Here is a 16,522-nt window from a genome sequence, read left to right as displayed (position 1 = left end):
GGATAGCCAAATGAACAGCATGTGTAGCTCTCATTTGAAACAGCCAGCCCTCCCCAGCTGTATTCAATTATCCAGTTATCTGGGATGGGAGTCTTTGACACAACATCAATTACCTAGTGGATATCTTTAACCACAGATCCTGAACATCTTCTGGCATCCCAATCCTATCTCATTTAGTAATCTCTATTGCCCTCCGATACTTGCATAATTTGATTCACCATGTGCTCTATGAGAATATACTCTGTAGAAATTGCAACCCTGCAGAGAGCCAGTGACTTTAAAATCCTCAGCCTCCAAAATAGGCAATTTCTTTCTTCCAGGATTTGACAATACTTACACCTTGGTCTGTTTCAAATCCTTTCACAGAAATTCAGTTTTATCCCCTGCTTCAGCTAGATACTACAGATGGCAGACTTTACACATCTCCAGTCAGTCAAGATCACTCAGCAGCATTGCTGCTTCTGCTGTTCACATGACCATAGTCAACACTCTTCATACTCTCAAAAATGCAAACTGCCGATTTGTTTTAAGCCCATCTACCAGACACAGGATCTCTCCTTCTTATGCTCTCTTTCAGCACTCTGGCAATTGCAGCACATGTGTCTCTTCTCACTTCGCATTCAGATTTTTCATATGCACACAGACGACAGGAGGCCCAGTTAGAGGTACTGCTGTTCCTGGCTGACAGATATTTTTGGAGGTTTGATTGTTTCTTTAAACAACACAGCTCAGGTCAGCTAGAGTGCTAGGTTTATTACTTAACTCAAAAATCAAAGTGTTGCCAAGTGACAGATAAGAACATGGAAAGCAACTCAGAATTTCATTTCTGTAAGTGCACGCTTTTATTATTTCTATTTGTGGATTTTTTTGCCGATCTCTCAATTGGCTCAATTTTATCCAGTAGTACTCTGTGCTTATCCAAATCCTATAAGTAGGGTGCCTGGGGCATTCAGTCATCTTGGTCCATGGTGACTGTATGGCCAAATGTGACATCACTCTGAAGAGTAACCCAAAGAAAGACATTTATCTCACTTAATTAAAGGCATCCAAATACTAAGTAACTCTTCCAAGAGCTCTACTACCTCAAATTCCCCTGTAGTAAGTAGGAAGGGACTGCTACTCCTGTAAATGATTTATCTATAATAGGTAGAATGAATCACATTCAGGAAGTCCCTTTCTCCTCTCACTGACCAGAAAGGAAGCCCAATGGTCAAGATGAACACAGCAAAAAACAGGCAGGAGAAACTGCATAGAAAGCAACTCCATTGTACTTTATCAAAATCCTCTTGAGTGTCCACATTATTTACTTACTAGCTCTGCAATTGCAGGAATTTAATTTGTATAATCTCATAACTTTTTATGTCCCTGGCCACTGCAGGGAGGTTGGAATTAGATGATATTTAAAGGTCCCTTCCATCCCAAACCACTCTATGATTCTATGATTGTCTTTGTGATAAAAAATTTCTTTGGCAAACTTCCTATGACTTCCCTATGTTCTATTAGAACGGTCAGTAAAATAAATACTCATGTATTTGAGTATTTCTCATCAAACCATAGCAGTCTTCAAATGGAAATAGATCAATATAATCAAAATAAAGCAAATATGTACATACATACTTGATACAAATAAATGTGTCAAGTAAAGATTACCTAGTAGTCTGGTTTTGGATGTTGTGCTGTATGACATATTTGCAGAATGTACTCACAGTTTACCAGAAACAAACTGAATTCAGTGAGAGATTGCATTTTCTCTGAAAGATTCAAAGAACATTCAGTCAAAGGATCATGACAGCTTTGAGAGAATATGGACTAGGTCTTAGCAGAATACTTGGTAATTTGAGCAGAGCTGAGCACATTGCCAGTGTTTGGCAAGTAACAATAAATGGTAATTTAAAAGTGCATTTATGCTTTCTTTTTATTTCTACACATTTTAAAGCTGAAAAGGGACCACTAAACATTAAAGTCATTCTTGACTCAACTGACTGACTGAACTGAAATCCTGGTACTGGACATTGTCTCATTATCAAATGAACACCAAAAAGACCAATAAAACACTTAAAGCTCAAAAGATGAAACAGTGAAGTATGAGAAGTATCTGCACTCAGTGTGTCCTATTAACACCATCTTTATTTCCTTTTTACAAAAAATAGAAATAACAACAGACAAAACATACTCAAAAAAAAATCAATGCTTTTGCCTTGATCTCACTGAGGAGCTGAGCAGGCAGAGTCCTGGCTGAAACTTTGACAGTATATGCCATTGACAAAGGGAAATAAAGATATATGACAATATATCCATGCAAGACACAAAGTACAAAATGTGTTCTGTGGCCCAACAAACACTTTGGAGGTTGCCTGTGTCATAACAATTTTCAAATTGTTATTTTTGCTCACCCATGCCTTTACACAGCACAGCTTACAAACAAGTTACATATACACATATATCATAAAAAAGTTTTGTATATGGTCTAACTGCTACAAATTAAGGCATCCTAACAGCTGCTGTTTTGCTGGTGAGGGTTATGTCTCATATTAGTGTTTCAAAAGGATACATTTCAGGTATTTCAAACAAAGTGAGACATCATGAGATGTGGTTTAGAGGAAGAATTCCTGCAGCTCTGTCTCTTCAGTATTCTTTTGACCATCGGATTTCCAGCTTTTCCTATTGATGTCATCATGCCTGGAGAGAAAAAGAAGACAATTACTCATGGTAACACTAACAATATAGAGGGATTTGCCTTGTGTTTGTTTACCCTGTTTTATTCTATTTGCAAGTATTGAACTCTGAATTAATCTTTTTCTCTGGGCTTATTTCTCTAGGCTTGTACTACACAAAATACTTTTTAATACTGTGGATTCTTACTGACTTTCTTGTAGCTCCTATTCTGAAATCAAAACTGGAAACTAATGGGACAATGAGTAGCTTTTTAAGTCATGGTATTAATTAGTACACTCTCATAATGTTCTGGTAATAAGGGACAGAATGTCCAAAAATTCCTCATCCTTGAGGGAAAAGTACCATAGTGATAAAAAGATCCACTACAACAAACATTAGACATACCCTGTTTGTTTCTGACTCTACCTGTAAGGGAATCATCTAATCCCCATTAATAATCACTAGAGAGAAATAAACACTTTCTGACGGTCATTCATTGGACTTACTTTATGTGCCTGCCTAAGTAGAAGACGGTGGCAAAGGCCAGAGGAAATACAGCAAGCAGTAATTCTGTTTCTGACATGGGGCCTATGTCTCTTTTAACATTGTAATTTAGGTAAACTCTCAATTCAGATCGTTAAGATTTTATTAGATACACAGATAAGGATAATTTCTCTGTAGTGTGTCTTCATTTCCATACTAAGTAAACTTAAATAAATTAAAAAAAAAATCTATCTATTGTGTATGGGAGTCAATGATAACTTTCCAAGTAAAGTAGAAAAAATAAACACTGAATATTTGTAACAGTTTCTTCACTTCCTTTCATATGTTCTTATTCTGAATCCCCAATATGTTCCCTATCTCTTCAATTAACCTTTCAGCTGAAGGATTTTGATTAAGCATCCAGCCCACAGCAACTTCCAAACAGGTTAAAAGGCTCATTTTTAGTTATTAATGCTGAACAGTAAAACTCCTACAATATAATCATGACTGGCTGTTTTGTTGCTGCAAAGGACAGATACTGGCAGGAGGTTAAAAACCCACAGTAAAGGGCAAGAGTATGTGTATGAAAAGTTTGCCTTAAACTCACATATTTGTGTACCTGATTCTTATAAATCAGAATAGCTTTATTCCAGTCTACAATCACCACAAAGAGCAACATATCCCCAAGAGACTGATACGTATGATGCTTAGATAACCTTGTGGTTACTTCAGGATTTAATAGAAGCCGACCCTCTCAGGGACCACAGTTGTGGGTCCCAATAAGAGGGCATAAGGGATCGTTGTATTTTAAAATCCCCTTCATTCATCTAAATTACTGTTACCACCTACCCAAAGCAAGAGCAAAAGACATAGAATTGACCTAGGGGAGGTAGAATTTGTAGGACTGAGTTTGAGGAGGTAAAAGAGGAGCACCTGACTTTTTGCCATAACCACTTTTTGGCACTGAACAAGCATTGCTGTTATCAACGGTATGTTTAGTGTTAACCATGAAGCTTTATTAAAGGGTGCTTTCTAAGGCTAAGATAATTTGCTTCAATTAACTACTGCATTAGCTTAGACTAGCAGTGCTGAAAGACCCCGTGGGTGTCCCCTGTGTAGAGGCTCACTAGGCACTTCAAAGAGCCCATTTTGCAGCTCTACAGTTGCGCTGTGACCTCACAGATGACCATTTTTAGCAATATAGATGTCTCTGCAGGTGGCAATGCTGAACAGACATGCCTTTTACAACTGTGCCTGCTGACCTGAAGGAAGCGTATTACCAATATTACTAACCAAATTTCTAATATCTTCTGGTGCCTGTGTCACCACAGAAATACTAAACATCCCCTCATGCAACAGGCACTGATGCATGATCATTACAGTTCACAACGGAACAACTGTAAATTGTCTGGGACAAGGCCTAAATTACTTTCATATTGATTTTATACTGTAGTAGTTTAAATTGTAACTATTTTATTAGACATACAGATAAGCACCCTTTTTCTAGAGTATGTATTTGAAGCGGTAATTTATCCAGCACTAGGTCTGGCAGTGGGATATCTGTTACGTTAGATCCACTTACTATTTTCGAAGCATGCCCAGTTTCCTATCTGACAGAAACCTGATGGGAGATTCTGCTGATTGACCCTGACATATGAAGCAATTTTTGCTGTTGATAGCTGTAGCTAATACAGGGTTTTGTATTGATACGGTGAGTTAGTGCTTACTTTAATGTACTGCAGATCTCACATGATTTAAAGTGGGGGAAAAAACTGTTCATTGGCATACATGTAAGATGGAAAAAACTACAAGCATTTGCTTGGAGTTGTAATACACACAAAACTATCCAACCCTTCCAAAAGGGGAAAAAGTATCCCAACCTATCCTGCACATCCAAAATTTACTCTAGGGCCTTAGGAAAAATAGGGTGTATCAAATTGTAAACGGACACTAGAAAATTTAATACAATCTTCTACTATTAAGCTGTGACCAGTCTGAAAAAGTAAATTACAAAGCCTTGATATATTTGGGTATTTTGAATGAAAAGATAAAGCAAACAAAATAAACAGATGCTGAAGAAAAAGAAGCTGAAAACTGGTGGACAGGAATGTCATCTGAATGAAGGTAGAATTTGTATAATGACTTCAGATTTCAGAGGATGCTAATAAAATCCTTTATATAAGGGTCTAGAGTTAAAATGGGTTTGGGACTGTGTCCAGAAATATAACCCCCCAATATAACAATCTACAAAGGTTTAAAACACCGAAGACTGCACTGTTTTCCAGAAAAGTTCTTCTTCAAAATAGCTCTGAAATGGTAATTACACAGTCTCCCCAGACCATCCAGGGAAAATTCAGTGTCCAGGGGCTTGTAGTGCATGTGATAGTGATGTTCTATTATTTATATTTCACAGGCTACAGGGCAGCATGCAGTGGACTAACAACAGGCACCCATTTTGCCATTCAAAAATCACAACACATGCTAAAAGGTGTCATGAAGGCTGGCTTAGAAGCTCTGAGAGCCTTCAGGTATGTGTTCTGATTTCTGAAAAGCACAATACATCTTCCATTCTTATGTGATTTTTGGAAATATGCCCACCTCCACGGGGGCAGCTTCAGGACAAGGTGCCTGGATCAGCAGCGCCTAGAGGGATAGCCAGGAGTTCAGGCCCAACCTTCACCCTCCCAGCAGGTGACTGCAGCTCTGTAGTGGCAACCAGACCTTCCCTGTCTCTCGCTGCTTCTAGGGAAACACCATGTTGCCAGGGATTTCTCACACAAGAACATTTACACAAGGCAATACCAAATAACAACAACTGGCTACATCCAGGAGACGGCTCTAATATAAGGATGAGATTAATGGTTTTGTATTACTCCATGGTCTGGACAGGCAGCTGGGTGTTTTGACTGGAGGCTGCCCACTGATGCTCCCTGAAACTGCTGCTGTGCAGTCAGTTTTCTGCACTGGAATTTCCCTCTTTGTTTTCAGGAGAGAATGAAGCCTCTTGGAAACCTTACAGTTCTGTTTCTGGTTTCACATACACTGTGCCAATGGCTTCAGAACAAGACTCCCACTTCCATTATGGAAATTGAGTTTTTAAGTATGGGAAGGTCCTGGCATTAGAAAACAAGCAAACAAAAAAAATTATTAGACATTTAGAAAAGAGTAACTTGAAAGCAATTGAGGCTTCTGAACTGCAGAATGACTAATTTATAATCCTCCCAGAAGCACCTTCAAATGTATAATTTTGGTGTGAATAGCAATAATTTCCAGGCCTAACAAAAGGATTTACATCTCAGTTTAACAGAAAAAGTATATCACAACAATTTGTACGTGTTAAGAGTTGAATAAAAATGACGGGTAATTTTTATAAAGCATTTGCTTATAAAATAAACACACATTTTGTCAAATGTTGTTTTTCCCAACATCAGATCTTGAGGGACTGGTCTCTATCTGCCTGAATAGTCCTGATGGAATACATCTAAATTAAGGAGTTCGAACACAGTCAAAGTTATCAGACTTTTAAAAAACAGATTTAACTTCAAAGTCTGAGGGAGACTAAAAAAAATGGGTAAAAATAGGAGAGAACTAGACTTAAAGTACAGCATTCTGCCTCATGTTCTCTGTACTCCCCATTTAGAGATGAACTGTAGTCTTTTTGCTCTCCTCATGAGAGGAAATTTAATTTCCATTCTCATCTGGTACTTGACTTTCATTCAACAGAGGCTGAATACTCAGCCAAAGTGCGCTATACTCCCTGGTGGATTTACGAGTATGAATACTTTCTATATTTGCTTGGAACTGAAATCCTGTAGCCAGTTCAATGGTGACATCAGCAGAAATCCATCATAAATTTCTGCTTTTCTAGGAATTTAGATATTCATATGTTTGCCTCTTTCCCTTCCTGTGCATCAATCAATTCCACTATTTCAGTTACAAATAATGTTAGCAAACACATGCAATTTGAGAAAACAAAGCAACAGAGATGCTAAATATCACCATGCATAAGCACATACCAAGCATAGTTACACAGAAGTTCTTCATTCAGTGTGCTAGAGGAAAGACTGGTGTAGCTGAAGTAAGGACCCTAAGGAAGTACAACATCATATCAGTTAAAAACATGCACTGGGCTTACCACATGCATAACATGGAAGTCTACAAAAACATGCAGTCAAATAGCCACAATAACATTTCAACAGATTTCTTTTTGAGTTAGTAAATGAGGCTGAATCTGTTACCTCTTTGAGATGTGTGCTGTGGTCCTCTGGGCTGGTATGAAAAGGTATTCTTTCCACAATTTTGATGTTGGCAACAACGACATGCAAACATGGCCTTTTCACAGACAACATGCGTTTTACAGTGCAAGTGTCAATACTGTTAGAATTACCTTATCCAACTCTTTAAATTTCTTAGGTAACTATGGAAACTGCTCATGACCTTGCCAGAACATCTTTGGAGACAGACTATCTTTTCCTCTGTCACCAGAAAATCTGAATCACTCTTTTGAAAAAAATTTCCATTGTGTTATGAAAATAATTCTATGTTAAATCAGCTGTTTGACTAGATGGTGCATGTCTTTAAAGGCTCAAACCAGTAGTTCATACTGTGATTCTGAGTAAACTTTAATAAATGCAGTTCCACTTCAATGTAGCCTATTAAGTCTCCTTTGAATTCTTCATTTCATTTCACATTCTGCTATAGCACTACTGCTCTAGCACTACCCACTAATATGGACTGCTCACTGTTTCCCAGTTCTCTCTTTCCACTGTTTCTTTTCCATACTCATTTCACCTCCTCTATGCCTAAGATTTTCCTGTGTTTTTCTCCCATTACCTTGTCATACTTTTTACAGTATATAATTCACTATTCCTCCTCCTCCTCTTGGCCTGCTTTATGTTCTTTTTTTCATCTTGAAATTATTCTTTCAGCTCATGTCTTTCCATCCACCCTTTCCCTCCCACCCTGTCTTTCACAGAGGATTAAATCATCTACCATTCCCTTTTGCTCAACTCTTTATTGTATCTCCAGATGCTCGCCCTTCTCCTCTCCGCTCTGCAAACACACTGCACTCACAGTATTTCCTACCTCTGTCTCTTTCATTCAATGCCTCTTCCTTTCTCTTGGAAGATACATTTGTTCAAAGTATTTTCTCCTTTCTTTTGAACAAGAGAGCCAGCCTCCTAACTGGAGACACCCCTCTTTCTGTTGGGATCCCAGAAAAGGCACTCTGTTGACCGCAGAGAGGATCCAGTACACTTTGCTACAGACTAACCATATGCTCCACCACGAGGAGACTCTGTGCTATGAGGAAAGGGTGGGCAAAGGCAGCTGAGTACTGACAGCTTCAACACCTAGGGGATAGCTGTAGCTCCCACACAAGCAGGAAGGACCATTCTGCTATTTTTCCTCTTTATATTCTACCACTTATTTTTATCCTGTTGGCCTCATCAGTCTTGGCTATAGGACAGGACAGGGCTAGTCCTTCAGTTCTTTACTCCTCAGAAATCCCATGGATTCAAGCGTGGCATTCTCATTGTATGACTTGTCACTCAGAGCAACATCAAACATCATTTCCAGGTGAATCACGTCTCTGTGGAAAGCCTTCAACACAGAACATGTGAACCATGTGCACTAAGAGTATGGACTCTGTTCACAAGCAATACCTGCCACTCCTTGGAAAAGCCTTCCAAAATTAAAACACTGGATGGGTTTCCTACAGGTCAAATACAGTATTTGTGTGCAGCGTTTTGCTATAGAAAGGCAGGAAGAAGAAGCTGTCAAACTTATTCATTACTTAAAGAGACAAGAGAAAAAAAAGGCTCTTCCCCCTTTCAGTGCACTCACTGGCTTGTTTCTTCCTTTTGTGAGAGCTGCTGGATTTCCCTTGCTGTCTGCCGTCTTCCTTCCTAATGAGGTAAAAGGCAGCGTTGATGAGGTTTTGATTAGGTTTGCTGTTTGACAGTTGTTGTTGTTATTTTGGTTGCCACTCAGCGTCTCCATTATGGACCGAAAGGTTCCAAAAGGCCTTTTCAGCTGGTCCCCTGCTGGCTCCCCAGAGCCAGGTGGGGCACGCACAAGTCCTTTGCCCCGGTCTTTATCCTTTTCCTCGTTTAGTTCTGACTCTTCTAGCTCCACCTGCACGACAGGCTCCTCAAAAGTTACTCGGAGTTTCAAATTTTGGGAGGTTCTGCGCTTTGAAGATGGAGACTTGAGAGCACTCTTAGGGCTGGTGGCTACCTTTTGAGCAGTGGCACTGTCTGTGCTGGATGGAGAGTTCTCTCCACAAAACTGGCTCTGAGGTACAGTACCAGACTGATATGGGGCTTCATTATCTGGATCACTGCTCTCTGAAGTAGGGGAAGGACTGTGGCCATCCACAGACTTAGAGACTCTGATACCAAAAGGGAAGCGGCGTCCTCCTGCAGAAGCGTGTTTCTTAATCATCAGGTGCAAACTCTCTGTGCTCTCAACACTCTCCACTATGGGCTGAGGCCTTGGTTTGTCAGTTCTTTTCACAGGGGTGTTCTTGTGGTCCTCAGAATTAGCTGAGTCTGTGTCAGACTCGCTGAGCGACCTCTGCATCAGTTGCCTCAGTCTCGCTAACTTCAGCTCCCTTTTCTCTGGCAAAATCTTCTTCACGTTCTTGGAGGATGCATGAGCATCCTGAAATTCCAAAGTCAGCTTTTCCTGCATACAGACATTTTCAGAGATTTCCTTCCCCAACAACTGGCGCAAGATTTTATCTGAGTCCTCATCTTTTATCTTGGCTCGAGTTCGACTAGCAGTTCCCAAGCTGCCAAGAATTTGAATCCCATCTTGGGTGTTCAATTTACTTTTTGGTGGAGACAATTCATCTGCTTCAGATGGTTTCCACTGGGGTTTGCCAGAAGCAGGAGATAATGGTGAGCTTAAAGAAAAAAAGAGGAGGAAATACCACAGCCAAATTAATGCACATATAAAATGTGAAAATGCCATTTCCAGTGTACGTGTCTGTCTCAGCTTATTGTTACTTAGCCTCTTCATTGCTACTTACATGGAATTTATTACTATGATGCCACAGTGAAGACTACACAGAGCAGGATGTAACCCTGCTTCCACTCCTAATTAGGATTTGAGTCTCTTCACTTTCTCTTACAAAGAATACTCCTTAAAATCAAAACTTAGAATGGTTATTTCAATGCCAAAGATGACTTTCTGAGGAAAACTTTAGAGAAACTACTGTTTCCTATTTGTGGGAGTTGACATGTTTTAAAAGGTGAAAAAACCTTGCGAGGCCAAATACCTACTATCCAGGTTACATCATAATACAAAAGTAGCTTATTCTAAATACTGTGAAAGTACCAGCTCTCTGCGTAGCAATGATTTCATAAATCTAAACTTCATCTGGTATTAATAATAGCCATATAAGACCTCATAAAAAGTCAGGGCCATTTGCACTCAAAACCTTTTCAGATATGAAATACTGAAAAGCATGAGAAAGGTGATATGAATTTATTTCATTACTATTAGAATAATAAATTAAATTTAGAACTCCAAATGTTCTATAGTGAGGAAACAGCAATCTCAAGTAACTCTGATTTGCAAATAATGTAAATTACAGAGACCATTTCTTTCCCTGTGACACATACCAGAGCTCATAATACTCCACGTTCTTATTTTAAACCACTTTTCCTTTAACCAAGGGTAAAGTCACAAAATTAAGGTTAGCGTGAATCAGTGAATTCATAAATTTCATTTCTTTTTTTGCAAGCAACTTCTACTCTGATGAGTCCATAGTTCTCACAGTGTACAAAATTCGCATGCCTATACTAGCCACCTCATCTTCAATTCATTTTGCACTTTTTCTCCTGTGGCAAACTGAAAGAGACACTGAAGAATATGCATGTATCTACAATAGACATTCCTAGTAAAAGGAATAGGTTCTCGTAGATCAGCTGCTGGCTCCTTGGATGATGATAATATCCACAAGTGAGTTCCAGCTGGAAGGAAAGGTAATAGCCGACAATGAAATAAAATTTTAAATAATAGAGTATCATTTTCAGACTTACTCACTTAACTAAAAACATTTTGAAACGTACGCTTTTACAGGAATAATGAATGATGAGAGATATGCTCTCACCTGATCTTATCTGATAATGAAAGTAAAACAGTCCTGGTGCTCACCAGTATTCAGATGCGAGACCACTTCGAAAGACCAGTTAGCAAAAATCACAGAAACCAAATGAGTTGGAAGACAGCATTTGGTCCTATTTCCCTGTTGAGCTGGCAGACAGGGAAGACAAAGACCATGATTCTTAAAAAAAAGGACAAAACAACTCTTTCCAGTGTGGTTTTCTACTTCAGCAGGAGTTTGGAGTTAACTGCCTTTCTTAGCTGAAGTTCCTTTACACAAATGCATCTCCAATCCCAATGTCTTTGTTATCTGCTTCTGTAACTATTTGCACTTGTCTGAAACACTGACACATGAAACTCAGGGACATGGAATGCTTGTCCAGAAAAGCACTTGAGATTCTGTGAGAATGGCAAAAAAAGCAGTCACTGATCCTACAGGTTCATACTTGATGACCCAAAGTTCTGACCATCAATGCCTGCAGAAGCTTTTATGCCGGCTTTATACTTCAATGCGTATGTAGCTCCCTAACAACTCTGAAACAAGGAGAAGCGCTGTATATGTGTTCCAGAGAGGAAACTGAATTACAGGGTCAGGATAAACCAAGTCCTATTTGCATGTGAGTTACTTAATTGCTTTCCAAGTCTTCTTCAGACAGAAGTCATTTGTTTGCTTGACTTCCATGCACAACACTGGAAGTCCATGGCAGAAGTCAGAGAGACATATTAGTAGACTCCAAATCCAGTCCTCTGTCTTTACTTTCCTCCTCTTTAATGTTACTCAGTATGTGTCTATTTCTGGGACTTCTGACACAATATGTAAACAATCATAAAATTTCTGGAGTTTTGACTTTTTATGCAAGCTACTGCAGGCAAAAGATTTAATGACCGTAAAGAGTCTTATTAATCTGAAGGCAGGTTTTGTTGGTAACTGGCTTTATGAATTACTGCTGGCAGTAATGTACGGTGGACCACTATAAGGTCAAACTTTACAACTTTCCTAGGAGTTTCTAGGATCCTCTGCTATTCATCTAATACAAAATATATTCTATTCCACTTTAAATCTGATTTTCACTCTGTTGGGAAACAGGGACTATTTTTTTCATACTCAAAGCTTCCAGTATTTATACAACATTACACACTGTCAAATTCTAGAAGCTCAGCCTCAAGCCCACAAGGTAGAAAAACACATTTACTTTACAGAACACATCTACTATTTAGACAGGTCACAGCTTCTCCTGATAACCAATGTACCATGAAACTGTGCAAATCCAGACTGCAGCACAATTCCAGTCACCTTACCTAGGTGACGTGGGCAGTGACTTGCCCTCTGACCGCTGGACTTCTAAAAGCTGCTGGAGTTGGTTCTGTAATGTCACACGTTCCACTGTCTGCCTGCAAGAAAATATAAGACCGTTTACCTTGAATTGTAAAACTGTCAGCATTAGTAAGCTACAGGATAAATGATACTACCCATTCAACTTTATATTCAAAAAAGAACATACTTCACGTATACCTTACATAGTAAATAAAAAGAGAAATTATAAATAATAGCATAAAAAGAGAGTCCGTACTTGTCTCTGAATCCCTGTGAGCATTCTGTGATCACTGTACAAGTCCAACTGAGAGTCACTTACTTGTCAGAGATTATTTATTATACTTCATAGCGTCATAGAATCATAGATTCATAGAATGGTTTGGGATGGAAGGGACCTTTAAAGGTCATCTAGTCCAATCCCCCTGCAATTGGCAGGGACATCTTCAACTAGATCGGATTGCTCAGAGCCCCATCCAGCCTGTCCTTGAATGTTTCCAAGGATGAGGCATCTACCACCTCTCTGGGCAACCCGTTCCAGTGTTTCACCACGCTCATCGTGAAAAATTTCTTCCTTGTGATTAGCCTAAATCTACCCTCCTTTAGTTTAAAACCATTACCCCCTGTCCTGTAGCAGCAGGCCTTGCTAAAAACACTATCCCGATCTTTCTTGTAGGCCCCCTTTAAGTATTGAAAGGCTGCAATAAGGTCTCCCTGAAGCCTTCTCTTCTCCAGGCTGAACAACCCCAACTCTTTCAGCCTTTCCTCAGAGCAGAGGGGCTCCATCCCTCTCATCATTTTTGTGGCCCTCCTCTGGACCCGCTCCAACAGGTCCATGTCCTTCCTGTGCTGAGGGTTCCAGAGCTGGACGCAGTACTCCAGGCGGGGACTCACCAGAGCAGAGCAGAGGCAGAATCATCTCCTTCAACCTGCTGGCCATGCTTCTTTTGACGCAGCCCAGGATATGGTTGGCTTTCTGGGCTGCGAGAGCACATTGTTGGCTCATGTTCAGCTTTCCATCCACTGGTATCCCCAAGTCCTTCTCCTCAGGGGTGCTCTCAATCCCTTCATCCCCCAGCCTGTACTGATACCCGGGATTGCCCCGACCCAGGTGCAGGACCTTGCTCTTGGCCTTGTTGAACCTCATGAGGTTCACACAGGTCCAATTCTGAAGCTTGTCCAGGTCCCTCTGGATGGCATCCCATCCCTCAGACCTGTCAACTGCACCGCTCAGCTTGGTGTCATCTGCAAACTTGCTGAGGGTGCACTCGATCCCACTGTCTATGTCATTGATAAAGATATTAAACAGCACTGGCCCCAGTACGGGCCCCTGAGGGACACTGCTTCATATAAGGACAAGTGTGGGATCATAAGCAGCAGTTCATTAGAACTGAGTGATTCACAGGAAAAAATAGTCCAGAAACAAAGATATGGCAGAGCAAACTTAGGGCCACTTTGTTTTTACTTGTTTGTGTAAAGGAAGAGGAAAGGTATGGATTAAGAAATCATTTCCTACATTTGGTGGATGGCTTTTATTCAGCTAAACAATAGCTCAGACAACTGCTCTCTCCTTTTCTATCTGCAAATGAACTCAAAGAGGAGCCTTTGCCCACTGGGAAGAACTGGTCCAATCTTCTTCAGCTGCAGGATGGAGCTAAGTATGACCCCTGATGTATTCAGGGGAGAGGCCTGCTTGCTGCCCAACCTTACCAAAGGTGCTCTGCACCCACCTTATACTCAGTAGTGCTGAACCTGCTACAGTCTATCACTTTCAGTGTGGTGTTGTGAGCTACACTGCTTTTGTTACTGTGCATACGCTACCTTTCAGCTGGAATACAATTAGTGCATTTCGTTTTATTTCCTGGTCCTGATCAAATGACTATGTGAAAATGACTTTTTATCTGCTTCTCCCAGGCTCTGCTTCTGTTGCTGTAGAAGTAATATGTTTTTAGTACTTTTATTCTTACTGGATCTGCAGAACTAATACAGTTCTCTGCCAGTGAGCTGGACTCTTTCCTAGCTTGCAAGCCATCAGCAGAGGAGTTAGCTGAGTTCCAAATGCAGTCTTTATAACTGGCAATGTCAAAGCCAGAAAGAATCCAGATGACTTTTTAGACTAAGGGTTGTACTTGCAGGGCTGGCAGAAAACAAACGTTTTACCATATCAGAGTGGATCTGAAAAGTGCTACAGAAATAAAGGTGGGATCTTGACATACTGCCTTGCCATCACATTTTACAATACAACCATGCTTTATGTAGATCCTTTCTTCTTTTAATTTTCCATCTTTCTTCCTCTTGCCTACACACTTCCTTAGACTATTTTAAAATTACTCCTACCATCTGTCAACATTGGCTTATATTGCGAGTCCCCAGATACTCTCTTTGAAAAGCCAGGGAAATTTTCATTTGAGATTAGATTGTGATGCAATGTATCTGTTTTATTTGCCTTTTATGCTTCCTTCAGCTTCTATTTCTAAATATCTAAATAATGTAGCTAACAGCTCTTATGCTTTTAGAATTAATGGAAATCTCTGACACCTCTTCTGCTGAGTTAATGTTCTCATTCCACTTAAAAATTTTATTGTGCTGAAAGAATTAAAGTTTCCTCCATTTTCACGGTTTAACTAATTAGTAAATAGCTCACAGAAACCCACACATCTTGCCAGCACTATCCCTAAAGATATATAACGCACACATATATATCTAAGATAACATTGAAAACAAGGGATCAGAACTTCTTGGCGTAACAATATTGTTAAGTATTAAAACCAGACTGATTTAGGAGACAAAATCACTGTAGCTTCAGGGGTAAGAGGGTCTACTTACTTTATGATATTTAATGCCCAAATTCTGAAGGTCTTAGTTTAGACAATGTTCCCAGTAAGTAATAAGTAAGGACCCTTCTGTGTTTACTTAGACAATTGTGGACCCCAGCTACCTCCTAATGAAATCAGGGAGCTCAGTAACTGAACAGGGAACAGGCTCAGGCCCTGGGCTCTACTGAAGTTATCTTTCATACTATGTTGCCTTACTTCTCCATTTTGTTTCAAATAAAACAAGAATGGCCACTCTACAAAGCAGAAAATGGAACAGCTTAATTAAGTAAAAAAGAAATGAACATTGTAAATTTATATTCAGTTTCTTACTATACATCTATATAACACTTACTACCACAAAATAAACCAAACCAAAACAACAACAAAAAAAACCCAAACCACCCCCCCCTCCAAAAAAAAAAACCCAAACAGCAACTTGCACAGACCTTACCATACCACTACAATAATTTTTTTATTCAGCTATTTTTACCGCTATTCCTACGAAGTTTCAGGAAAATTATGGATTTTGTTTACAGAACACAGAAAACTGGTGGCAACAGAGGATACTCACTACTTTCTCATCTTCATCTTTTGACTCATGATTTGCTTTGATCTTTGCCTTGCCAGAGATTTTGGCTTGATAGTGTAGCAAAAAGATCAACAAGTGTCTCATTCATTAATTGATTTTCACATCCTGCACTTGGGTCACAACAACCCCACTCAACACTACAGGCTTGGGGAAGAGTGGCTGGAGAGCGGAAAAGGACCTGGGGGTGTTGGTCGACAGCTGGCTGAATATGAGCTGGCAGTGTGCCCAGGTGGCCAAGAGGGTCAACAGCATCCTGGCTTGTATCAGAAATAGTGTGGCCAGCAGGACTAGGGAAGTGATTGTCTCCCTGTACTGGGCACTGGTGAGACCACACCTCGAATACTGTGCTCAGTTTTGGGCCCCTCACTACAAAAAGGATATTGAGGTGCTGAAGCGTGTCCAAAGAAGGGCAATGAAGCTGGTGAAGGGTCTAGAGCACAAGTGTTATGAGGAGCGTCTGAGGGAACTGGGGTTGTTTAGCCTGCAGAAAAGGAGGCTGAGGAGAGACTGACCTTATGGCTCTCTACAACTATCCAAAAGGAGGTTGTAGTGAGG

The 16,522-nt window shown here is 40.0% G+C and overlaps 1 protein-coding gene across 4 annotated transcripts in view; it reads right to left on the bottom strand.

The window, feature by feature from the left end:
• Window positions 1–2,109: 2,109 nt before the first annotated feature.
• Window positions 2,110–16,522, bottom strand: part of SNCAIP (synuclein alpha interacting protein) — a 93,169-nt gene continuing 78,756 nt past the window's right edge. For 3 of the 4 annotated variants that reach the window (XM_087741664.1, XM_087741663.1, XM_087741665.1), the window contains exons 9-12: window positions 12,550–12,642; window positions 8,983–10,045; window positions 7,155–7,225; window positions 2,110–2,679 (exon numbers count right to left, since the gene is read on the bottom strand). In XM_087741664.1, coding sequence (XP_087597790.1) covers window positions 2,595–2,679; window positions 7,155–7,225; window positions 8,983–10,045; window positions 12,550–12,642 — 1,312 coding nt within the window. In that variant the 3' untranslated portion in view covers window positions 2,110–2,594. The remainder of the gene's footprint in view (window positions 2,680–7,154; window positions 7,226–8,982; window positions 10,046–12,549; window positions 12,643–16,522) is intronic. The other variant, XM_087741666.1, reaches the window with a different exon arrangement.

This window comes from Nipponia nippon, unplaced genomic scaffold (genome assembly GCF_047370975.1).
Source record: "Nipponia nippon isolate SJK-2023a ecotype South Korea unplaced genomic scaffold, ASM4737097v1 scaffold_8, whole genome shotgun sequence".
Lineage (NCBI taxonomy): Eukaryota > Metazoa > Chordata > Aves > Pelecaniformes > Threskiornithidae > Nipponia > Nipponia nippon.
The sequence above is the reverse complement of the archived record's forward strand: the minus strand, read 5'-3'. Positions and strand labels throughout refer to the sequence as shown.